This window comes from Curcuma longa, chromosome 4, assembly GCF_044706935.1.
Source record: "Curcuma longa cultivar G26 ecotype Majalengka, Jawa Barat chromosome 4, ITB_CL_G26_1.1, whole genome shotgun sequence".
In the NCBI taxonomy this organism is placed as follows: domain Eukaryota; kingdom Viridiplantae; phylum Streptophyta; class Magnoliopsida; order Zingiberales; family Zingiberaceae; genus Curcuma; species Curcuma longa.
In genome coordinates this window covers 17,106,611-17,132,336 of record NC_133864.1, presented here as the reverse complement: position 1 = coordinate 17,132,336, position 25,726 = coordinate 17,106,611, and the positions used below count along the sequence as shown (strand labels likewise).

General features: G+C 38.8%; 3 protein-coding genes across 5 annotated transcripts; all 3 read left to right on the top strand.

Moving 5' to 3' along the window:
• The first annotated feature begins 519 nt into the window (after positions 1–519).
• On the top strand, positions 520–5,613 carry LOC141828413 (cell division control protein 2 homolog A). The gene is made up of 9 exons (XM_074715840.1): positions 520–736; positions 971–1,037; positions 1,111–1,295; positions 1,876–1,996; positions 2,492–2,665; positions 3,572–3,735; positions 3,829–3,916; positions 4,831–4,884; positions 5,214–5,613. The coding sequence occupies exons 2-9, from the start codon at positions 1,029–1,031 to the stop codon at positions 5,301–5,303; spliced, it is 885 nt and encodes a 294-aa protein (XP_074571941.1). The 5' UTR covers positions 520–736; positions 971–1,028; the 3' UTR covers positions 5,304–5,613.
• Positions 5,614–6,944: 1,331 nt separating this feature from the next.
• Positions 6,945–17,835, top strand: LOC141827378 (uncharacterized). Of its 3 annotated transcripts, none has more exons than XM_074714601.1 (10): positions 6,945–7,078; positions 9,318–9,469; positions 10,101–10,188; positions 11,648–11,906; positions 11,985–12,167; positions 12,473–12,526; positions 12,928–13,028; positions 14,375–14,497; positions 16,657–16,746; positions 17,407–17,835. In XM_074714601.1, the coding sequence occupies exons 1-10, from the start codon at positions 7,022–7,024 to the stop codon at positions 17,533–17,535; spliced, it is 1,236 nt and encodes a 411-aa protein (XP_074570702.1). In that variant the 5' UTR covers positions 6,945–7,021; the 3' UTR covers positions 17,536–17,835. The 3 variants fall into 3 exon arrangements, with proteins under 3 accessions (XP_074570702.1, XP_074570703.1, XP_074570701.1); XM_074714602.1 differs by having other exon boundaries at positions 7,075–7,078; positions 9,365–9,469; XM_074714600.1 differs by lacking the exon at positions 6,945–7,078 and having other exon boundaries at positions 8,982–9,469; positions 12,931–13,028.
• A 4,213-nt stretch (positions 17,836–22,048) lies between these two features.
• Positions 22,049–24,700, top strand: LOC141826820 (subtilisin-like protease SBT1.3). The gene has a single exon (XM_074714124.1). The coding sequence runs from the start codon at positions 22,059–22,061 to the stop codon at positions 24,384–24,386; it is 2,328 nt and encodes a 775-aa protein (XP_074570225.1). The 5' UTR covers positions 22,049–22,058; the 3' UTR covers positions 24,387–24,700.
• Positions 24,701–25,726: the final 1,026 nt, after the last annotated feature.

The window sequence follows — 25,726 nt, the reverse complement described above, 5'->3', positions numbered from 1 at the left end:
TCCTAATAATATAATAGTTTTAATTTGAAAACCTTTAAAATAGTTCTATTTTAAAATTTTTAAAAATATAAATAAATTTTAATCAAAATTTAATAACATTTCAAATCAAATTCATTGTACTGTTTATAATTTCAGAGATATAAATTTTTAAAATTGACACCATCTTAAATTATTTTATATGAATTTATTAAACTATCATATAACATCGTATGAGTTATGAGGATTTGATTGCGGGTAAATGAGTGATATAATAGAAAATAATCAGGTACGTCAATGAGTATAAAAGTTGAATATGTATTTTGATATTATAAAAATCTTAACTACGTAGTTAAGTAAATTATCGTATTTAAAGAGTAATAATAAGATTAATTTTATTTTAGTGAATATATTTTATTATATGTATATCTTGTCTCCATGGCCCAAAGCTGGTCGTCTTCCACTCAATAAGAAAAGCAGACGTGTCACTTTCAGCGCAATAGCTCGCGGGGACCGCTGAGTAGTTCCGATGATTTCCTGTCTCGTCCTGGACACCCGATCGTCTGCCCCGACATTACCCGAGGCATTTAACCAGGGCAACAGCCACCACGCCGCGAAGTAGAGACCGAGGCGAGCTTCCCCCCTCCCGCGTCTCCCTCTGCCTCTCGCTGTCCATCCATTCTCGCCCTTCCCCGCTCTACTCTTCACCCCTTGACTGCTTCGGAGACCGATCGCACTTCTCCGATCATCCGCCTCGTCGGTGAGCCCGCTTCCTCTATGTTATTGTCTTGGATTTTTCTCTTTTTCCGGTCATCTGCTTTTGGCGTGATGATTTGATTGGGGCTTGCCTGACGAAATGCCATCCCTTTCGCCTGTTTGGACCGATCAGTAACTGGAGGATTGGTTGCTTGTTTCGGTTCGTCACTGTTGGATTCGGTTAAGCCGCTTGGAGTCGATAAAAGTTCTTTCTTTTTCAACTGTCTCTTATTGCTAGGTCTTTGACTTTCCTGACTTTGGGGTGCCGGGAGGAGCGCCGCTTTTCTGGGAACAGAATGGACCAGGTGAGCGCTTCTCGCAAACGAAGGTTTTGATGATTTATTTTCCTGGTTGTGAAATGAGGGATTTTGGTAGCAGTATGAGAAGGTGGAAAAGATTGGGGAGGGGACTTACGGGGTGGTGTACAAGGCTCGGGATCGTGTCACTAACGAGACGATAGCTCTGAAGAAGATCCGGCTGGAGAATGAAGACGAGGGGGTTCCAAGTACTGCCATAAGAGAGATCTCTCTGCTGAAAGAAATGCAGCACAGCAACATTGTCAGGTCTTTATTCCTTTCAAGCTTTTACCTTTAGGTCTCGCCAAGTTTTTAATCTTTCATATGGCTTCCTTTGGCTTTCTGAATGTATGCTTTGACTAGCAATGTTTTTTTTTTCCAGTTCATTACGGGAGTATCTATAAAAGTTTGCTAGGGTTTATTGGTTTATTATTTAACTTTCTTACTCAGTGCGAAAAATTTACCAGTGGTACATGATTCAACGACCATGTTGCCAAAGAGGACTTGCCTGATACTTAATGAAATTTAGGGGATCAGATGGAACTAAATTGGTTGTGCAATGGATTTTGATCTAGCATGATAGCCTCGTGCTCATCATTTAGAAAGGATAAAATTAATGATTAGATGAAGGATTTAGGATCCTCATAATTTGGATATTCTAAATCAGCTAAATGCGGATCTTTCTACTATCTCTTCAAAGTTTCATTAGAAGTTTGAAGCTACTTTCTTAATCTCCTTGCTTTTTTTATCACGTTTGTTCATATGCAACCAGAAATTATAATTGTTTGTGATGCTATATTTAGAAACCTCTGTTTTGGTGGTTTTGATCATTCTATTGAACTAGCAGACTGCAGGATGTAGTCCACAGCGACAAACGAATTTATTTAGTTTTTGAGTATCTCGACTTAGACTTGAAGAAGCACATGGACTCTTGCCCAGAATTTGCTAAAGATCCACGATTAGTTAAAGTGAGTTGTTTTCCTTGTTTAGTCTGCCTTGGTTTAATGCTATATGATGCTTGGATTACATGCTTTCAATGTTGTTTAGCATGAATATTATTCAAAACATATTGTTGGTGAAGAATAGCTGAAAAAAGCTATGTTGAGGCAGTTCAAGGTTTTGTTGAAGGACATGCTAACATCTGAATTTAGCAGTGTCTTTGGAATGCATTCTAGCATAAACTATCTTTTATGGCCAACATATAAGATCTTCTGTGGACTGTGGTCAATATGCTTCTGTCTGCGAGTACAAATATTTCTCAAGTCTAGAAATAAATTACTTTCTGCTAGAACATGCAATGCCAATGAGTGAACAAGGGGAAAAGATTATTTAAAATTCACAATTCTAACCACAAATATAAGTTAATTATTTGTTTATATGATGTACAAGTTTCTGAATGTTGGAGATATGGTTTCTGCAGCTATATCTATGATATTCGTCTTTGATTTCTTATGCATGTGCAGACTTATTTGTATCAAATACTTCGTGGCATTGCCTACTGTCATTCTCATAGGGTTCTTCATCGAGATCTGAAGCCTCAAAATCTTTTGATTGATCGAAGAACTAATGCATTGAAGCTTGCAGACTTTGGGCTTGCTAGAGCTTTTGGCATTCCGGTTCGGACATTCACACATGAGGTGCTACTTTTCATCATATTACTTTTAGTATTCCCTTAATGTTTCTAAGGAAATGAAGCTCATTCTGATCAAAATTTACTTTTAGAACACTGAGCTTAATATTAAACCAATTCTGCAATTTTTTATGTTAAGGGCCTAGGACAGATTTGATACATGGAATATGAAATCCCCACACAGAATCACATTACCAGAAAATTCCAATCAATTGGGCTAGGCATATGTGATTGGTACATTGGTTAACATTGATAGTCTGCTATTAACTTCCTTTCATTTAAAAGTGCATTGGGCACAACAAAGTACATTGTACAGAATGTTTTTTAATATGCTTAACTTTAAATTATTTATGCTTAAAATAGAATTGGTATTTTGATCCAAAAAATTAGAAATAAAAAATAAAAAAATTCATAAATTAAGATTCTAGTAAAATTGTCATTTTAATTTTTTTTGCATAGTTTCTACTTAATATTTCTGTCCATGCACCGAATGTTATATTTTCCCTGCATTGTGTGTGGGTGGGGGAATCCTAGAAGCTTGATAAAGGTACCAAGTGCTCTATTGATTTGGGGCTTCTCATGGCATCGTGAGACACAGTAAAGAGTGGCTGGTCATAACGAGGCACAATTACTTCATACTTCAATGCCTTCAAGCCTTAAACTGCAACATTTTCATAGCTGAAACACTGAACCAGTTTTTATTTCAAAGGCATTTTTGAGCCAGCTTGGGCAGGTTCAGACCTAAGGTTGTATTTAGTTTAGTTCCTCCCTAGCCCATCATACAGGCTGAGAGTCTCTCTACATTCAAGTGGTTTCAGGCTACATTCTCACCCACTATTGAGATTTAAACATTCTCAATGAAAGACTTCAAGAGTCTCATGTATCTGCTGTGATTTTGTTTTTCATACTTTAGGTAGTAACGCTTTGGTATAGAGCTCCAGAAATCCTCCTTGGATCCAGACAATATTCTACACCTGTTGATATGTGGTCAGTGGGCTGTATTTTTGCTGAAATGGTGAATCAGCAACCATTGTTCCCTGGTGACTCAGAGATTGATGAATTGTTTAAGATATTCAGGTTTTGTATTATTCTAGTGCTGAACATTTTCAATTCTTAGATACTGTGTGCCTAACAAGCTTTGTACCTTTTTTATATTTTATGTTTTTACAGAATCTTGGGTACCCCAAATGAAGAAACTTGGCCTGGAGTTACTTCCTTACCTGACTTCAAGTCTGCTTTTCCCAAGTGGCAACCTAAGGTATGTAACAAGGATTCCTTTTCCCATCTTGGCCTTAGAAATCGTCAATCATTGAAATTACTAGAAAGTGGCTGCTTAATGCTATGTCACTTCCCCCAAGCCTATAATTAGGATTGGATAGAGAAAAGAAAGTGGTTTATTGCTACTTGTTAATGCAGGATATTTTGCAGCAGAAACATTAGGAAAACTCAACTATTTAGCTTAGGATTAAAGATAAGAGTGGTCCTGGCTTCAAAGGAAGGAGAGGAAGAGGGAGAATAGAGGATTAGGCAACCACTCCTATGGTTCCCCAAGCAATCACACTTTAATTGGTTGGCGACCACACCATAAAATAAAATTGTAAATCATCATTCATTATCCCAAAAGATTTATACAAGTCTCTTTATACAGACTTCTGAGTAGCCAAATTGATTTAGGGGCTAAACAAACTTGGTGACCAAGAAACTTAGGAGCTAAGTAAACTTAATAACTATGAAATTACAAGAATAACTCCAACACTGCTAACTAAAGATTGTCTCTGTAACAAGCATGACTCCAAGGCCTAGTTTCTTCCTGTTATATAGTCACTAGCAAAAGATAGAGAAAAGAAACATATCTACTGGAAATAAGCTTCATAACTGGGAATTTTCTTGTCTCATGATATTTTCCTTATCATCTGGCCACACTTGTCCTGCAAGTTAATTAATATGAGCATCATGAGTTTACAACATTGAGATGCACACAATCTAATGGAATCTTATCTCCCTTGTGGTCTTCCATATGGCCAAGACATGGCATTATCTTTTGGCTAATCATTCAGTTGTAAGCAATGGCTAGGCAAACTAAATCATTCTTTATTCTGCCTTTGTGGCACAGTTGTTATGACATGGATTATGCTCCGATTTGCTCTTAATGAGGTTTAATCTGCTGTGCAGGATCTGGCAACAGTAGTTCCTAATCTTGGAGCTCCAGGGATTGATCTTCTCTCTGTAAGTCCTCCTTTGTGTGCAACATGTCTATGAAATGTAATTCCACTTGAATCATAGTAAGTGCTGGTATTTGGTATTGTTTGATTAGATTCTACGAGTTCAAGCTTGTCTTCAAGTATGAAATGCTAGAAATAGGTTGCTGATCTTCCTAGTTGTTGGGACCATATCTATTTAAATAAAGGCATAAATCTCCAAGACCTATGCGCTATGTACATAAGATACCTTGTATTTGCAGAAATGATATGCAGAAATCTTGTATTGTTAATTCTAATCCTGTGATCAAATTTAATCTCTTGTTACTAATCCCCTACTAACACCTTGGTTACCAGAAAATGCTCATTTTAGACCCCAGTAAGAGAATCTCAGCTCGTCAAGCCTTGGAGCACGAGTACTTCAATGATCTTGGACTGGTGCCATGAGCAATATTCTCATGATTCATACACAGCAGATTGTCAGTCACCGCATCGAAATTTTGCAGCCTTTTTCTACCTCTCTGCCATGGTCACTGTTATAATCATCAATAGTTTCTCTACTTGAAGCTTGCTAGCATTCTTCTTGGGACAGGATCTGGGTCTTGAACTAAAGGATCTCCATTGGCACAAAGATGTACTTCAGCCAAGACAAAAGTTTGACTCCACTTCTGTATCTTTGTGTGAGACTAGTATGTTTCTTTGAACCTATACTTGACCTTTTCATATAAGCATATTCACTGCATGTAGTTGAAGTATTTGTATTGCTGTTTAGCTTGCAAGAAGCTTGTTTCAGGTACAAGCTCTGGTTTCTCATTCTGTTGGTGATGAGATTAGCATTTCCATTACACTTCACATTTGAGTGTAGAAGTTTATGAATTTCAAGAAATATTTGTTTACAATTATTTCTTTTTAAGAAATATAAGTAAAATAGTTGAAATGGAGGAGAGTGTGCATTTGGGATTCTTGTTATCCTAAAGTACTTTTACAATTTAAAGAGAAGTTTTATAATATTGTATGAAGTTGAAAGTCATAAAGAAGATAATGTTCAAGTGAATGTTAATGGACTTAATCTAATCTAATCCAAATATCATACAATAGACTATGGAATATATTTATTCATGACTAATCAATAATTGAGATCGTACTTATAACCATTGTCATTCCAAAAATATATTTATGCTTTTATCTTTATTTCATGCATAAAAAATAATATATTTCAATTCAATAGTATCTTTATTGTTTTGAGTGTCGCCCCCGGTGCATAACACATGTGTATTTAATTAAAATTGAATTGAATTAATTAAAAATTAAATAAATTAATTTTTTTTGAACCAATTGAATTGATTAAATTTTTTAATAAAAATCAAACAAATTGAATTTTTGACCGAATTAATTAAAATTTTAAATATTATAAAAATTTTACTAATTAATTAGGGATTTATAAATTTATTTATTTAAAATTTATAAATTATTTTTTTAGTTTGATTAATTCGGTTTAACCGAATAAGGAATTTTAAAATCGAAATCGAATTGAATTAATCGATTTTTTAAAATAAAAATAATCAAAATTTTGAAATAACTGAACTGAATTTTTTAATTCAGTCGGTTCGATCAATTTATTCAGTTTAATCGAATTTTTACTCACCCCTAATAACACAGATGGTGGGCATATGATATTGTTTGGGGTCGATCTCATCATACGTCTAATGTTTATGTACCTGTATGAATTTCTCTTTATATGTCATGGGATCGATTCCAGGGGAGCGTTGAGATAGCGGATATACCTTTCTTTTATTGCTCTAAGTGTTTAGGCCTTTAATAAAATTTGTAGTAAAAAAAAAAACTAACGTTTAGAATATTACAAATATTAAGGTGTCTAAATGGAAAAAACAAATAGAGGAAATCAGCCCTTTAGGAAATTTGAAATTAGACGTGCCCATTGGAAAATTCTTAATTTTTGGGATGTCATTTGATAAATTTGCCATTTCTTATCGGGTCGGATCCTTTCTCTAATAAATCGGCCGTACCCGCTTCTACCCCCTTCGTCTCTCTCGTATTCATTACTCTCTTTTGAATCGTAGACCAGGATTCTGTCGGCGGCCGCCGCTTCCGGTTCCGTTCCAGAGCCGCCACCCCCAGATCCGCTTTCGCTCTCTCCCGTCGCAATGAAGAGAGGAGCCAAGCGCGTCGCCTTTGCCTCCGATTTCGGTGCCGATGCTGCCGTACGTCTATCTTCGTCCCTCATCCTCGCAGCTTCTTGAGCTCGAGATGATCTATTTATTCCTCATCAGGGACTGTAAGATTTGCTTTGTGCCGCTTTGTTGCAGTTCTAGCTGGTTGCCTGGTTAGGGTTCCTCCTCGCAGTGGGAACTGAACTAATGGGATGTGTCGCGTAGGAATTTATAGGACATGTTTCTAGGGAGGAGCGTAGATTTCAAAAAGAAAAAAAAACTTTTGGTGAGAGAGATGTAGTAAGGAATTGAATTGGAAAAGGACTGAGAGATTCGTAGGGGAAGAGAGAAATGTAAGTTCACGAAACTAGACTTGAGTTAAAGCTCGTTAGTCTGAGTATGAAGGCAAGTGACTCTTGAGGGATGCTCTTATATCAACTATTTTCCATTAGATGCCATCTTCTGTTGCATGGACTTTTCCAAGAGAAAAATTCTGCAAAACCTGTGAGAATCATTTGGGACTTCGTCTGAATCCTAAGCCAAGTAGCAAAATGTGCAAAAGTTGATGAGAACTATTTGGGACTTCATCTTAATCATAATCCAAGTAGAAATATGCCAGTCAAGACAAATTGAACAAAACAACTTGGCTTTGAATTCCTTGAAGACCGTATGAAGTTAGAAATTTGAGTATCTAGTGTAACAAAATATCATATTTGCATTTGTCTTGTATTATTTTCTGATTTTTGTGGCTTTTTTCAGTTTGAGTGACTAACAATGAGGTTTTATTGTTCTTTAATATTTTAGTTTAAGTTTTACAAGTGTGGTCAAATATTTTTGCTATAGTAAATGTGATGTGGTTTCTTACTATGTTTGCATATTTAACAATAGTAAATACGATGTGGTTTCTGATTGTTTATTAATTGAACTAAAAAAATCATTAATCATTTTGGAAAGGCATGTACAACTTGATGAGAAACATCAAGTGAGATAAACATTACTGACCAGATGGAGTGTAGCAATGTCGTTTTGATAGCTGTGCAAGGTTTCTACCTAGTGGGTGTATTCACACCATGCCCCAGTTGATATTACAACTTGCTAGGAACTTTAGCCAACATAGATTTATTAGTAGAGGGCAAGAACATTTGAATTTTCCAAATAATTTGCTATCTGAGTATTCTTGAGACAAACATCAAAACACTCTGATAGGTAGCCACTTTGACAGGGGGCTCACTGATCTCAATTTGCGTGATTGCTAGAATTTTTTCTTAGTCTGATAAATATGTGTTTGCTTTTAAGTCATTTTTATGCCAGATTATCCTAATTTCTAAGTTAATTTGTGAGTAGCTGATATTACTTTGAGCATAGTTATCCCACCAAATATTCAGACTGAGGTGGGGATATCAATTGCATTCCCATACCTAAGATCCTCTTCACAGTACGGTTTCTTATATCACTATTTGATGTGTCTGATTCGTCACTACTTTTGTCTGGAGTGGACACAAGCAATGTGAGAGATTCAGGTTACAAGTTAGATTTTTGTTAACATGTCAATTTATCATTCATATTTTTATAGGTAGGTTGTGAACTGCTCAAAACCATTCTAATTGCTTGGAAGTGCGAATTTGTTTCTTGTATGCCTTGGCTTTCAGTGTTCTTTGTAAAACAATAAGTTGGCATATGAAAGTTAGAATTGATCCCAAATCTTCTGTGATTTCCCTTCAGACTTTGTTCCTTTGTGTTTAACAAAAATTATCATGTAGTCACAAAATTTGGGAGATTGCATCTCTTGGATGGGTTGCATATTACATTTAGTTTATTTATTAAATTATGCAGATTGTCAATTTGCCATAGTGTTCAATAGTACATTAAGCAAATATTATTGCCAAGAGGCAAATATACTACCGTGACACATGATATTGTGCAACAAGAGTTTGCAATGCAAAAAAGAGAATTTCAAGGAGAAAATCAATCTAGCAAACTTATTTATTCTAACTTATTAGACCATATTTTGGCTTATAAGAAGAGGTCTCCATTTCATTGCTTTTGTTATTCAGTCAATGTTATTTTTTGCTCTCCAATTCTCTTATGTATGATTAGATCCCTAATGGAGGCATGCAATCCCATGAGACTGTTGGCTAAGACACTATTCATCTTGATCATGTATCTGAAATTTATGATGAGTTGTATATGCAACAAGAATAGGACAGAAGAGAAATATTGTGCTTCTGTTATTCTAATTTGCACTGTTCAGGCTTGTGTAATGTTTTCCCCCATTTTCAAATTGATGCAGCCAGAGAGTAAAAGAGTAATGGATGGACCCTCTTTTCATGTTGACAGGGTGGAGTCTTCCCATCAGCATTTGATGGCGGGCCCACCATTATATCCACAGCGTGCGGAATTAGCTCAACAGCAAGTGAGGGCTCTTAATTCCCAGTTTGCAAGGTTGTTTTCTTTAGTCTTCATTTTAGTTTGCTTATTCACTCTTAAAGCATGTGCATGTCTGATTACAGATGCTCCATGTTGTATCTAGCGTGACTATAAGTATAAACTTCATGGATGTATTTCTTTTTACACAGGTTTGTGAATCATTGTACATAAAAGAACTATGTTTTGCTTTTGCCTAGTTTGGTATACTAGGGTTTTCAATTTTTTCATGGCATATTAGGGATTTCCAATTATCGCCTTTTTTATATCATTCCTTTTGGTCATGAAAACCAATGGTGTGTCGAGTTAGCTGAGAATTTCTGACTTACTGATCATGCCAAACAAGAGAGATATTCTCACACTCCTGGTAATTATAATGCTTAATGTGGTTATACATAGTGACACCTAAAAGTATTTGTTCTGAAGCCACTGAACATTTATTTGTTGTCTACTTTTATGGCTAATCACTCAAAGATGTGATTTCTAGTTTCACAGGAACTTGGTCATTAATTAATAGATGATCTTCTTGATTCTTTAACTCATTATGATCTTACCTTAATTTTTTAGGTTGTTCATTACTTCTATGTCGACTCTTAGTTTTGTAGCTTTCTTGTTGAGTCTAGTTGATTTTGTATGTTTACTTAAACAGCTGGGTGCAGTCACAATTAGAAAAGCATCCAGATGAGCTTTGGGAAGATGGTGTTAGCGACTATCTCTCTCATGCGTCTTATATAAAGGTAGGTCGAATATCTTCTTTCTTTTGAGTTCTCTGTAACTTGCAGATCTTTTTAGTTGAATATTGAGCTTTAGTTTGTTTTAAGACATTAGTTCTTCTCTGTAATATTTCTGGCTGTTATGTTACTTTTTCCATGCTAAGTATGGGCACCTTCTGAAATCCGACCAGTTTATTCCCTGTCTTGGAATTATCCACATTTTCTTTGGCACATGTATACCTTTTATGACTTTTTTTTTTGTTCTGTGATGCTATGTCATCAGCAGGAAATTTTTCCTTATTATCGACATCATGCATAGACTCCATTGGCACTTGTGTGCTTGTGTATTCTCATCATTATTCCATGTTGTGTGATACTTGTGGCTCATATAATGTTTGTTGAATATATGAATCTGTTGAGGCTATTCTAGGAAATTATATTTACATTCTTCTGTATCTGATTGATATCCCATATTGGAGAATCAGGAATCTTTCGTTATTTCATTATTATTTATTGCTGTTTTTCCATCGTGCTTTAACTTACTATGATACTATCACTTGAGAAAGAAGCATGTGGAGTGATACAATGTTCAATATGAAATTAAGTTACTGTTTGTTGTTATGACTTATGAGATAACTGTAATATCTAAATGTTCTGATATTTCTATTATTTAAAATTTAATAATGCATATTGTGTAAGAATCATGATGCCATATGTCATATGCAATGCTGAGGTTCATCATGAATTTCAATCTTACCAATTGATACTTTTCACTACACAGATGCTAATTGCACTGTTTCTCAATTAAATAATGTGGATAAAACTTACTCATATGATGAGGCTGCTCACATAACTGTATTAGGCGGGTTATTTCATCATCAAATTACAATATGCATGCGGGCACTGTAGAGCCCGTGGACATTGAACAAGAATTTCTTTAGATCTGTTAGTGTAGGCTCATTCAATATGCATTCTATGCCTACTGTAAATATTGTCTTTTATTATTTTAAGGATAGACAGTTTCAGAAGATTGTTGGTTTCTATTTTTACTAGTGATAAGCGATCTATCACTTGAGTGACAAATGATCAAACTTTAAGTATGTTTCAAATCCAAGATTAGGTATAAAATTCCCACTGGAACTTGGTATAAGTATGTAAACCCATCTTCTGCTTGAGATCAGTTTTGAGATGACTATTTGCTAAGTTGTTACACCACCTTGGATGTGCAGATGAAAAATCTTACAGGACACTGTATTTACCCATGATGTTTGGAATGCCAACACTTTTCTGTTTCCCATGCAATCTTCTCCATAAATATCTTATTACAGCAGCAATTTGTCCAGATGGGATGAACTCTTAGATCCAAAAATCTCGTTGTTGATACTTGATAGCATGCTGAACAATGCTGTAATGCAATGCTGCATTGTTATTTTATGGAATCAACACCCAATGAAGTACTTTTAACTTCTGTACTCTTTTACAGGGTGAATTCAAGGATGTTGTGGATTGGCTTAGGGCAAAAACTGCAAGGGAAAGAAATTTGCCAATTGCAAGATCAACAACTGATCAGAAAAACTTGGTGACCACCTCTGGCTATAGTAATACAGAGATGATCCAATCAGAAACAAGTAATGGGTTTACAAAGCAGCAACTCATAAATCCCATAACTAGCTTCACCAGTTTGCAGAATCCCACTCAGAGTTCCGGTTTATTTCCTTTCACCCAAACACCAAATTTTTCTGGTTGGTTTTTGTTATGGTTATCAAAGGATTTTGTCATAATTAAAGCTGTCCAATCACACAATCTCAATGGATTCACAGGTTCTAGCAATAACCAGAAGAACACCTTTGCCAATCTGTCGGAAAACAAGACAACAGCATTTCCATTGCTAACGACCAATGGGCTTGAAAAGCCTGTGACACTGCCTACCTTTCCAAGTTTTCAAAATCCCAACTTGCAGAGCACTGGTCTTTTCTCTTTCAGTCAAAAACCAGTTCTCTATGGTAATGGTTAATTCTGTTAACTTCTAGAATATTGTTACTCAAATCATCAAATTGGTAGAGCATTTATGTCTGATATTAATAAAACATCATAATTGTGCATGAATTCATTGTAAAGACAACGATCAGCCAAATCTAGTGCATCAAAGGAAGTTGTCAGAAGTCAGGTGTAGCTTTAGGTGTTATAGTCACAGAGATGTTTCCTTTCTCGTGATAGTTGAGACTAGCAAATACTTTTACTGAAGTTACTGTAAATGTATTTTCAAATTTTTATGATCAATCCTTATGTTTTTCCTTGTTTTATTTAGGAGCTCAAAGTGAGAATGCTACAAAAGCTGAAGTTTCAGGTGATGCAGATGAAGGTAGGGTGGGAAGGTCTCTAGGTTATAATGATTCTGATAGCACTCAAGTTATCTTTTCTAAATATATTGTTGTATTGTGACCACAAAATTAGACTTGGTCGGTAGGGATGGTAGGTAGCATGGGTGGTCTGTTATTAATTTGTGATTAAGAATTTATGTGACTACATCATAATCTTCAATATTCAAGCCACTCTTCTAGAATGCTACCTTGTGACTGTACATTACCAAACAAATCTCTTGCAATGGCTATTTCAATGTAAGTCAAGTTTATGGATCCAGCGTTTGTCAGGATTCTGTTCTAACAATAAAGTGCAAGGCTCAATTATTAGCATATGCAGCTTTATGCAGCAAATACACATAAAATATTCAGGATTCTATATATTATTTTTCTCTGTAAACAGCAGAAGTTGATCTGGAGAAGCCAAGTAGCCCTTCTTTGGAGAGAACAGAAGAGAAAGGAATAGTTGTTGTCCATGAAGTCAAATGCAAGCTGTATGTGAAGGTATCAGCTTATGAAGCAACTTCTTTTGTTATGACTTTTCATATTGTTTTGCTCCATTAGCTAAAATGCTACAGGTACTGTCATCGAAGTTTCTTTAGCATAGTAGTTAATGTTATAAACTTGTAGTTCATTTAGTTTGTATCCATGTGCATTATTATATGGTTTGTCTGATTGCCACCAGTGAATTTTCAGAAAATATAAATATTTGTATTACTGCATTACCTTCCAACATAATTTGCCTCTAAAACCTTTTGGCTATGGTTGTTGTTCTATGTTTGTCATTCGATGTTCAAGCAAAACAAAAAGGAGCATAATGAATGGAGACCGAGTGATCATCTCCAATTTGTTGAAATTAACCCATAAAGTAGATTGGTGAATTAAACAATTTGACTATTTGCGAGTGTGGTTTATGATTTATCTGATCAGTTCCAGCAATTTGGTTAAAAACATCTAAGGATCAACAAAACAAATAAATACATCATATTGACTATTGTCTATGTTTGACTAACTTCTATCATATTGTGCGATCCATACTTCCTAATTGATTTCAAGGTTGAAGCAGACTTCACTGAAGGTCAATTTTTGGTTAAACCAACCCACTATTTCAGTAGATTGAAAACATGAGGAAAGAGAATTTCTGACTAGCCACCTAATAAGGAACCAAATAAAGCATCATGTACTTGTAGTTCATTTTGTATTTTGTTTGTAGCTCATTGCAATTATCACTATGACTAGAAACAGTTTGTATGCATCCCATGTGTTGGGGGTAAATTACATCCATCTTTCCTACCATTGAGCTGTTTGTAAGGCCATATCATTAGAAGTAGACAAGCCATTTAGATATTTCATGTTGAGTATACATTGTATAATTATTGCCCATCATTCTTGAACTATAAAGTACTACGATTTTATGATAGTCTTATGAAACTTTGGGTCAGTTATTGTTTTGTCTTATACTCAGGATTTTCTCAAGTCCATCTGACATTTTTATTTACTACAAATCTATCTTAATAATAATAGTCAGCATCTTTCCCTTGTCATCGTTCCTTCCAACCTCATGTGTGGTTAAACCAAGTCCATAAAATTAGATGGGGTTATTCCAATATGACTGGTGAAAACAAAAAAAGTCTAGTTCTTGTAGTTAGGGTAAAGCATATGTCAGTCTTCGTTGACCATAACCCCACACTGAGAATGGTAGGAGCTGTGATGATGGAGCTTGCATGCATATGAAACTAGACTTTGATTTTCATCTAATCTTGTTTTCTGATTTTGTAGGGATATGGTTAATACTATGTTTTGATTTCTCAATTCAATTTTTAACTATCTTCATATGAAAAAAAATACAGCCGGATAATCCTGATGACAAAGGATGGAAAGATATGGGTGTGGGTCATCTTTCTATTAAGTGCAAAGAAGGCGAAAAGAAAGCTACAAAAGATTCCAAGCCAACCATTATCATCCGAAATGATGTATGACATTCCATTTTTAATGCTTTTGCAGTGAAACATATTTTTGGTTGGTATGTTCTTGCTTGTATGTCAATGAATATGCATTGCAGCTTTTGCAAGTGAAGAATGATAGTTCAACTTGTCATCTGAAATGAGCATGAATAGTCAGAAGTGAAGTGTTCTATTTTTTTATGTTGCCAAGAAAAACTAGATATTAGGAAAGAGACATCGACTTTAGGAGTGATTAGAAGGTTTGAACCCAGATGCACAATGTATAACGAAAAGGTGAAAACCAAAAAGGTAGGCAGTTTGAAAAATGGGTTCCTCCTGTCATATGTGTATGGAGGAGCCGAGTCAGGAGACTCATCTCTTGTGTGGTGATCTCATCCTTTCAGTAGTCTTTATTTCTGAGAACCCTCACTGAGTGATTTTCTTCACTAAGTTCTTCAGTTTGTCGCATATTGCATGCACCAAGGAGAAGCCAATTGAGACACTTGTTCCTGAAATCTCTCTCTACTACTCTCTTTGTCAAATTGTTGATCCCAAGGGATCAATGCTTGCAGTCTCTGTCAACGTATGTCAAAGTTTTGTTTTGTCAGTGTAAGTGTGCAGGTGTTGTATTTTGGGTTTCAATGTCTGATTATTTTTCTATCCTGGCTATTCATTTTTTTTCTAGTTAATGTAATGAGATGGAAAAAGATAGCATCTATATTTCTACTTAGAGAGTGTCTAATAGGTATTATGTCATACATAGTTGGTTTAATCCCATATTGAATGTGTAGGTTTAAGGCTTTAGGTTCAGTTTTATCTATGGTATAGTATGCACATTCGCTGAAGTAGCATCAATATAATCTATCCCTCCTACAAGAATTCAGTTTTTCAAAGCTGGAGTAGTTACATAAAATGGACCTTGGCTTTCATTCTTTTTTTCTGTTTCAAAGAAACAAATGGATTTCTTTTTCCCATTTTGTTCTTTCTACTAGAGAGAAACTCCTTGCCTGCCCAGAAAAGTATGTTAATTTGATGAAATACTGAAGAATTACTAGCCTTTCATCTAGGCAGAGTTCGTAGTTAAAAAATAGATGGGAATCGTCCACCTCGTCAATGCCTATTAGGTATTTTCCATAAATATTGGCTTTTGCAGTATTATGCTGAAAGGTGTCTGATGACCTTTAGAAGCTTAGCATCAAAAAATGTAGTGTCTTATGGAGTTTTTATTGGAATTGCTCTGTATCCTAACCTCCAGTGAAGATCAAAGAGATCACAATAGTTCCTGCAAAATGCTTTCTTCAAATTAATTGCTTCCCTAGTAGATTCTACCCTTAGTATTGCCATTGTTACTCAACCAACTCCTAGATAATAGATTTTTGATTCCACAGTCTAGTGGACCTGAATGTCTCCACATTAATTTAACCTTTTATTATAATGGTTGAGTTAGGTTGTTTCCATATAGTTCACTGTGAGAAAATATTGCAGTTGTAGAAACCATGACTTATTCATTTTTCTGTTTACTATGTTGAATGGATAGGCATGCAGTACATTATGGTTGGTCTTATTGATTGCATTCTGAATTTATTTCTATCACATTACCCTTGTCTCACATAGGTTGAGATGCTAGATTACATGAATGCAATTTAATGCATAAAAAAAGGAAACAAATTGAAGAATAATTTGAGTCCAATTAAATTTTAAACTTGAATTTTTATTGTTTGGTAAATTGTTGAATTATTTGGTAATTTAGGATTGCCACAAAATTTTCCTTTTGGCAATTAATTAGTGGATAATTATATTTCTAATTTTGGTCTAGTGCATTTTCCAATTTGATTATTTATTTTCTAGTCTTCATTAGGATTGGCTCTACAAAAGAAGTTCAGGTCTATTTTTCATCATCTTCAATCAAGAATTTATATTTGTTTCTCTTTGTGAGAGTTTTCCTCCTAGTGAGGTTGGTTTGTTTGTTCATCCAATGTGGTACATCACAATTGGATTGCTTCCATATATACATAGATCGTCGTGTATGTCGTCGTATCTTATTTCCATGCGGGATTGAACTAGGAAGATAACTACCTGAATGTTTTAATGTGTTCTAGGAGAGGTTATATAGTAATGCTTTTGAAGAATCATTACTGCAGAACCTATGAGAAAAATACAATTGGGCTTTCCTCTATTTTTCATTGCAGGTGGGAAAAATTTTACTCAATGCCTTGATATATTCTGGGATAAAGATGAACATTCAAAAGAATACCATTGCTTCAGTTTTTCATACAACGGTAAACTCACAAACTGACTTCATAATTTATTCTTGTCCTAGGCTCCTAGCCTTGGCTGCCTGGTGCTAGTTGATTCGTAATTCGTTTGCTATGAACAAATGTTATGTCCTTAAATGATATTAAAAAAATTACTGTTTATTGAACTACTAATTTGGATTTTAAAATCTATATCAAAAACCAATGTGGAAATTGCTTATGAATAATTGAAGAAAGCCAGAAAAAAAAAAGATTTATACCTATTGGAGGCCGTTGTTTGTGCTTGTTGGATTTAAACCAGAAATTTGTATTTCTTTTCCTATTTTCTTTTTAGAGCAATGATACCCCAACAGTCACTAAAATACTCTTTGCTACTCGGTTGACTTGATAAGGACTAAGGAACCATCAATTCATTTAAGGTGCGAGAGGCAACTCTATTGTAGTCCTCAATAAATGTGAGCTTCCTTTTCATGAACTGACTTTGGACACATGGTACTAACAATAGGAGCATATCCAATCTGTCTAACTTGAACTATTAATGGTATGAAAGTATGCATGTTCAACAGATTGACCTAGGCAATATTCCTGGAGAATTGTCCCATTGTCTAGAAATTCAGTTTCATTAGTTCTTTGCACATCAAGGTATATTGTGACTAATCATCGATGTTCGGTATGTTTATCCAGGGTGGTGGGTCTGAAGCAGCAGCTGATTCAAAGGGCGTTGTTGCTCGTACGTATCTTATCCGGTTGAAAAATGAAGAGGAAACCTCAAAATTGGCATCTGTCATCAAAGATCATACGCCATCAGAATGAATGTTTAAGAGGTCAAGCACACTTCTGTAGCACATTCTTTTGTAACAGCCTGAACTAGTATTAAATTATGCAAGATAATTTTAAAATGAATCATTACTAAGTTTCTGGTGTCAAAACCAAACAATAAGTTTTTCGCTAGAGCATTTGTTGGTTCTTGAAAGATAAAGCAGTCGAGTTAGATAATAATCTCGATGGATATGATCTCCCTGGATTTTCTTTCTTTCCAAAGTTTTTGATAATTAGATAGATCTTATTGTTGGAACATCCTCATTGTAATGCCTGTAACAGTGACAATGATTCATGTTGGGATAATGATGCCTTTCCTTCTTGTTAGGTCTGATTATGGTGGTTTGATAATTCGATACTGTTATTTACCTTGGAGATTGACATGGTCAAGCTTGGATGGATCAACTTAGGGGTTGTGAGAAATTTTAACTTGTGGATGTTTATCAAGTTTGGAGATGAACACAAAGACTAATGGATCAATTGTAATCTTAGCTTTGTTTCAAATAGATTAATTATAAAGATAAGATTTAAACCTTATGGTATGGGTCAAGTGTGTTATTTTAGTCCTTGGGATATAGCTGAGTTGGTTACAACGAAGTAGATTTGTTGAAGTGGACAAGAGTTAAATCTCGATAAAGTCAAAACATGTTCTTCTCTGTCGTGGTCAATTGTAGTTTTTCGATTTACCTCTTTATAGATGATCTTAGGGTCGTTGGGATTGGGGTAGACTTTATCTTTTTTATTGAAATGTGTTATTTTAGGAGTTTTATCTTAGGTTTTAAAAGCTTTTGAAAGATTATCTCTAGGTTTAGTGTTAGACTTAAGCTTTTGGATAAAAAATAATAGTCCTGTAAAAATCTATTGTACATAATTTTATCTGATTTTGTAATAAATAATTTTATTCACCAAGTTCACCTTCTAAATTGGGACCAGCATCTGCCTTCCTTGAAGGTGAGTGGACCAAACTTTGATGATTGGTTGACCAATATTATGTCATGGAAAAATGGGTTGATAAAAAATTTAAGGTTAGTTAATTAACATTATTGCTTTTTGAATATAGTCTCCAAAAGTCGTAAATATTGTTGGACTCCGGTAGGCTTTTGGTCTATTAAAGTCGTAATCAAGATTTTGAAAAATAAAATATAATTTAATATTATTTGATTCAATTTTAATAAAAATTTATTTTATTTTACTCTATCATTCGGGGTCAATAAAAGATAATCCAATAAAACATAATTTAATATTTTACTATTTTAAATTATCTTATTTAAGTTTGAATTTTTAATTCGTTGTATTTTTTTAACTGTGTGGATTGTCGATTTTTTTTATTTACGGTGTCTAAAAATACGCACAGTGTGTAATAATTAGAGAACCTGACTGTTATAACGTATAGCAGGATTATGCATGCATAATCGATATTTATAATATATCAAAATATATAATTAATTTAATTAACTTAATTAAAATCATTATATATAGATATATAAATTACTGTTATATTAAAATATTTTGTGTCATTTAAATTTGATTGAAATTATTTTAATTTATCAAAATCAATTTAAAATTATTATAATAGCCCTGTATAATAACTGCTATAAAAGTGTTGATCCTATTTTGACTTTAATTCGGTGTTGATGTTGAAGTGATTTTAATAAATTTAATGTTTTAATAAATTAATAAAAAAAGTATTTTAATATAATAATATTATAACACTTATATCACATCCGTTAGAATTGCATTATTTTCATAAAAATGGTAATAAAGACGCTATTTTAATTTTTGAAAAAAAATTAAAAAATATCATTTTTGAAACAAAATAAAAGATGGATAAAGAATATCTTTATGAAGGTGGTACAACGATAGATTTGGCTTTATTAAGGATGAATATTTTGAAAGTTATCGTATTTATTCAAGGTAAAATAAATCTTTTATCTCCCGGGTTAATCGGGCGAAACCACACGTATATTAAAAACATAAAAGTACAGAAAAAACATGACTCGGTCTCCACTCTTAGATGCGAACAAAATCAGCTCTGAATTTTGATTTTTTTTTTAAAATATCAATTATTTTTTATTTGATTTTAAAATTTTTAATTCGATTAAATCGATATTATATGATGTTGATTTTTAAATTAAGTGTGGTCCTGGTATTGATAGAGGTCAATTTTTATACTTATTGAGTTTGATTGATGCTGAGGAAATCGTAATCCAAAAACAGAGTCTAAAATTTTGAGATCATTTTAATCTTAAGTTTTAAGAGATTATAATTTTACATTTAAATTGAATAATAAAATTTACAATATATCAAATTAAAAATTATTAAAAAATCTATGTTTATTATCGAGGAAAATTCATAAAAATCCAGAATTTTAATTATTAAAAATATTTTCATCTTTTACCGTGTTAGAGTTTTTTAAATTATTTAAATATTTATCTTAGACATCATTAAAATTAAATAAAAGTATATTATTATTGGGTAGTTCATTTTTTTAATAAAAATTAAATTAATTGATAATTTATTAATTTAATTTTTATTAGAAAGTTTCATACGATTCGATTAGTTTATATATATATATAGAGAACTGATCTGCTGGGCGCCTATTTCGTGGGCACCCGTGGACACCGCAGATCCACCGTCCATTCACGTCGATCACGCGAAATCCGACCGTCCACTGCACAGTGTTTCTTCTCTGACCTCCGTTGCTTCCGGCCGCCATCGCGCCGCCGTCCGGCCACCGCCGGCCGCCGGATCAGGCCCGATCGACACGCCACTCCTCGGCGCGTCGACCAATGCCGGTTTCCGGTCAGATTGTGGCTGGAATCCGGTGCAATTTGGCCGGAATCGATCGGCGGTCCTTCCTCGGCCGGTCTCCGATCGAGATTTGGTCGGAAACCGACCACGATTCGACGAAATCGCGACTGGCAATGACTTAATCGATCAGTTGATCGATTAATCCTCCATTTAATGGAGGCTTAATCGATCAACTGATTGATTAAGTGATCGATTGATCTGCTGGGCGACAGTTTGGTGGGTGACTCGTGGGCGATAGGGCTTAATCGATCAGACGATCGATTAAGCCCCCATATATTCGATCGGCCACTGCCAGTCGCGATTTCGGACGAATCGCGGCTGGCAGTGGCTTAATCGATCAGTTGATCGATTAAGCCTCCATTAAATGGAGGCTTAATCGATTAAGTCTCCATTAAATGGAGGCTTAATCGATCAATTGATCGATTAAGCCTAAATGGAGGCTTAATCGATCAACCGATCGATTAAGCCATTGCCAGCTGCGATTTCGACAAAATCACGACCGATTTTCGGCCAAATCTCGATCGGAGACCGGCCGAGGAAGGACCGTCGACCGTCGGCGGTCCTTCTCGGTCGGTCTCCGGTCGTGATTTGGCCAGAAACCGACCGCGATTCGGCCGAAATCGCGACTAACAGTGGCCGCACGCGATTCCGGCCAAATTGCACCGGATTCCGACCACAATCCGGCCGAAAACCGACATTGGTTGACGCGTCGATCGGGCCTGGTCCGGCGACCGGCGGTGGCCGGACGGCGGCGCAATGGCGGCCGGAAGCGGCGGAGGTCAGAAAAGAAACACTGTGCAGTGGACGGTCGGATTTCGCGTGATCGACGTGAATGGACGGTGGATCTGCGGCGCCCACGGGTGCCCACGAAATAGGCGCCCAGCATATCAGTTCTCTATATATATATATAGATTTTCTATGCTGCGCGATGGGGATTTACGCGACCTGTGCGCGACACCCCCGACCCCCAACCGCTCTCGCCACCGTCGCCATGCCATCCGACCACCGGAGACCGCCGCCCTGGGCCCGATCGACGCGCCGACCGACACAGGATTCCGGCCTGATTGTGGTCAGAATCCGATCGGAAACCAGCAAACCCAGCACGCGGCCACTATGGGCCAAATCGCGATCGGTTTCCGACCAAATCACGGCGCCCACAGTGGTCGCGTGCTGGGTGTGTCGATTTTCGGCCGAATTCGATCAGATTCCGGCCACAACTCGACCGAAATTCGGTGCTGATCGGCGCGCCGGCGAGTGGCGCGTCGATTGGACCTGGTCCGGCGGCCGACGGTGGCCGGACAATGAGGCGGCAGCGGTGGGTCGACGCGAGGGAGTACTGTGCATTTCCACTTTTGGACGGTCAGATCCTCACGATCATGCGTGATGGACGGTGATCCCACTGTTGCGCACGCGTGTCTAGGAAGTTGGTGTGCAGCATAGCAAATTTATATATATATATATATATATTTTTTGATTTATTCAATTTAAATTAAATTGATTCGGTCAATTACATTTTGAACCGATCGCTGATGTCCCATGTGCGGCCAAATAAATTCCCTACTTAATGCGCTTCAATTCGCCACATCAACCGTCACCAACTGTCTTTATTGCAACCCGATCCACGACTCTCTTCCACTTCCTTTACTTAAACACCACACTCCTCCCCCTTCTTCTTACTTCATTCCACTCCCCTCCCCTCCCCTCCCATGGCCGCCGCCGGAGGTCTCTGCCTCCCCCTCTCCTTCCTCCTCCTCCTCCTCCTCAGCCTCGCCCTCTCTCCCTGCTCCTCCTCCCCGCCGCCTCGCACCACCTACATCGTCCACGTCGCCGGATCCCACAAGCCCGACGCCTTTGCCACCCACTCCGAATGGTACGCCTCCGCCGTCGAGTCCGTCACCTCCTCGCTGGATGAACCGGACGGTAATAGGATCGTCTACAGCTACGACGCCGCCTTCCACGGCTTCGCCGCCAGGCTGGGCGACGCCGAAGCGGAGCTGCTGGGGCAAGTCCCAGGCGTGCTCGCCGTAATCCCGGAGACGGTCTACAATCTCCACACCACCCGGAGTCCGGAGTTCCTCGGAATTGGCCCGGAGGTCATCAGTAATGGAGTCTGGTCGTCGGCCCTCGCCGGCCACGACGTCGTCGTCGGGGTACTCGACACCGGGATTTGGCCCGAGAACCCCAGCTTCGCCGACGCGGCGCTGCCGCCCGTGCCGGCGAGGTGGAAGGGCGCGTGCGAGGTGGGCAGCAAGTTCACGAGCCGCCACTGCAACAAGAAGATCGTCGGCGCGCGGGTGTTCTACCAGGGATACGAGGCCTCCGCCGGCTCCATCGACGAGAAGGCCGAGTTCAAGTCGCCGCGGGACCAAGACGGGCACGGGACCCACACCGCCGCCACCGTCGCTGGATCCTCCGTGCCGGGAGCCAGCCTGTTCGGCTACGCCGCGGGCACCGCGCGAGGCATGGCGCCGCGCGCGCGCGTCGCGGTCTACAAGGTCTGCTGGACCGGCGGGTGCTTCAGCTCCGACATCTTGGCCGCCGTCGACCGAGCAGTGGCCGACGGGGTGGACGTGCTCTCCATCTCCCTCGGCGGAGGTGTGTCCGGGTACCAACGCGACAGCCTTTCCATCGCCGCCTTCGGCGCGATGGAGAAGGGCGTCTTCGTCGCCTGCTCCGCCGGCAATGCCGGCCCGGAACCCATCAGCCTCACCAACGTCTCGCCCTGGATCACCACCGTCGGGGCGAGCACCATGGATCGGGACTTCCCGGCGAGCATCAAGCTGAGCAGTGGAGTTGAGTTCGCCGGCGTATCCCTCTACAGCCGTCGGCAAAATCCTTCGCCCTCACTGACGCATCCGCTCGTTTTCATGGGCGGCGCCAACTCGAGCAGTCTCGACCCAAGATCACTCTGCCTCGAGGGCGCGTTAGATCCCCTCGTCGTCGCCGGCAAGATCGTCCTCTGCCACAGGGGCATCAGTCCCCGAGTACAGAAGGGGCAGGTGGTTAAGGACGCCGGTGGCGTCGGCATGATCCTGGCCAACACCGCCGCCAATGGCGAGGAGCTCATCGCCGACAGCCATCTCCTGCCCGCCGTCGCCGTGGGAGAGAAAACAGGGGAAGCGATCAAGAACTACATCAGGACTGCAGCTCGTCCCGCCGCCTCCCTCGCCTTCCAGGGGACCAAGGTGGGGATCCGGCCGTCTCCGGTGGTGGCGGCCTTCTCGTCCCGCGGACCCAACATCCTCACCCTCGAGGTGCTGAAGCCGGACATCGTGGCTCCCGGCGTGAACATCCTCGCCGCCTGGAGCGGCGTCGCCAGCCCCTCGAGCCTCGCCGTCGACCGCCGCCGCGTCGGGTTTAACATCCTGTCAGGGACCTCGATGTCGTGCCCGCACGTGGCCGGCGTCGCGGCGCTGCTCAAGGCCAAGCACCCCGAGTGGAGCCCCGCCGCCATCAAGTCCGCCCTCATGACCACCGCCTACCTCCACGACAACACCCACACCCCTCTGAAGGACGCCTCCACCGGCGAACCGTCCACCTGCTACGACCACGGCGCCGGCCACATACAGCCGGCCAGAGCCGTGGACCCCGGCCTCGTCTACGACATCACCGCCGACGACTACTTCGAGTTCCTCTGCACTCAGAATCTGACCCCCCTTCAGCTCAGGGTCTTCAACAAGCACGAGCCCAACAGAACATGCAAACATGCGCTCTCTTCCGCCGGAGATCTGAACTACCCGGCGATCTCCGCGGTGTTCCGGCAACTGCCCGCCGGCACGCTCTCGCTCCGCAGAGTGGTGACCAACGTCGGCCCGGCGGCCTCAATTTACCACGCGAGGGTGACCGCCTTCAAGGGAGCCGAGGTGAAGGTCGAGCCGGAGACGCTGCGTTTCCAGCGCCGCAACCAGAAGCTTTCGTTCAAGATCAGCTTCCGAACCACTTCTCCTCAGCCGTCGCCGGAGTTTGGAGCCTTGACGTGGAGCGACGGGGTGCGTAAGGTTCGAAGTCCCATTGCGCTGATCTGGTTGCAGTGAGTAAGATCTTCATGGCTGAGCTGATTCTATTCACTGCGAGCGAAAGAAGCCATGATCGAACGAAGGAATTCCATTTCCAGCAGCAGAGGAACAGGAGATTGATTGATTGATTTTGGTTGGAAATTAAGAAAAGAATCTGTATCAATCAGAACCTTTTTTAGCATAATAAACGCAGTAGCGTTTGCTTTTAACATTGGACCAAAATCAATCAATCTCCGATAAGATTGGAGTTCAATCATGCCTGATTTCTAGTAAAAATTTCTTTCATTGCATCGATTTGAGCCATAACTTTGTGAATGAAAGATTTACTCTGTTTTTCCCCATTTTGGTAATTCTGGTATTTGGATTTCACTTCGTTACTTTTGAAGGTAGATGGTTCGACTATTGAAAATCAATCTCTAAAATATTCATTTCATTTAAAATTCAAATATAATCAATCGTCTTATTGTTCCTTCTGCTAAGTAGGTCACAAGGAAATGAGTAACAAAGGTCAACGATACAAGATAAAGTCCATATGAAGATTGATAGCATTGTTAAGCAAATGTGATATAACCTTGCTAGTAGCCCCCGGGACATAGGTGAGTTGGTTACGACGTAGCAGACTTGCAGAAAAGAGGGCAAGGGTTCGAATCCTGGCGAAGCCAGGCAATATCCTCCTGCGTCGTAACCAACTGTACTTTCTCGATTTACCTCCTCACAGATGGTCGTGAGGCCGACCGTGTGGGGCCGTTAAGGTGGTAGACCGGGTCACAGACCGTGTGGGGCCGTTAATGAAATAATACAGGTTATAGCCATATATATAGGCAATATTTCTTAGACCGGGTCACAGACCGGGTAATATAATACCGAGTCATATAGACCGATTTACATAATAATATTAATATATATTATATTAATATTCTAACACCCCCCCTCAAACTCAAGGTGGTAGAGTAGAGATCAGCTTGAGTTTGCTCAATAACACATAGAAGCGACCCGACAAGAGAGACTTGGTGAAGATATCTGCAATTTGATGTTCAGTAGACACGGACCGCAACTGCACAGTACCAGCACTAACATGCTGCCGTACAAAATGACAATCGATCTCAATGTGCTTAGTGCGCTCATGAAACACATCATTTCGAGAAATCTGAATGGCACTCTGACTATCACAATGAAGATCGGTAGCAGGCGGTTGAGGAATGCCAAGATCAGAAAGAAGTCATCGAATCCAAAGAAGCTCAGAAGTAGAATCAGCAAGCGCACGATACTCTGACTCAGCGCTGGAACGAGAAACAACAGTCTGTTTCTTGCTTCGCCAAGAAATAAGAGAATCACCTAAGAAGAAACAATAACCAGTG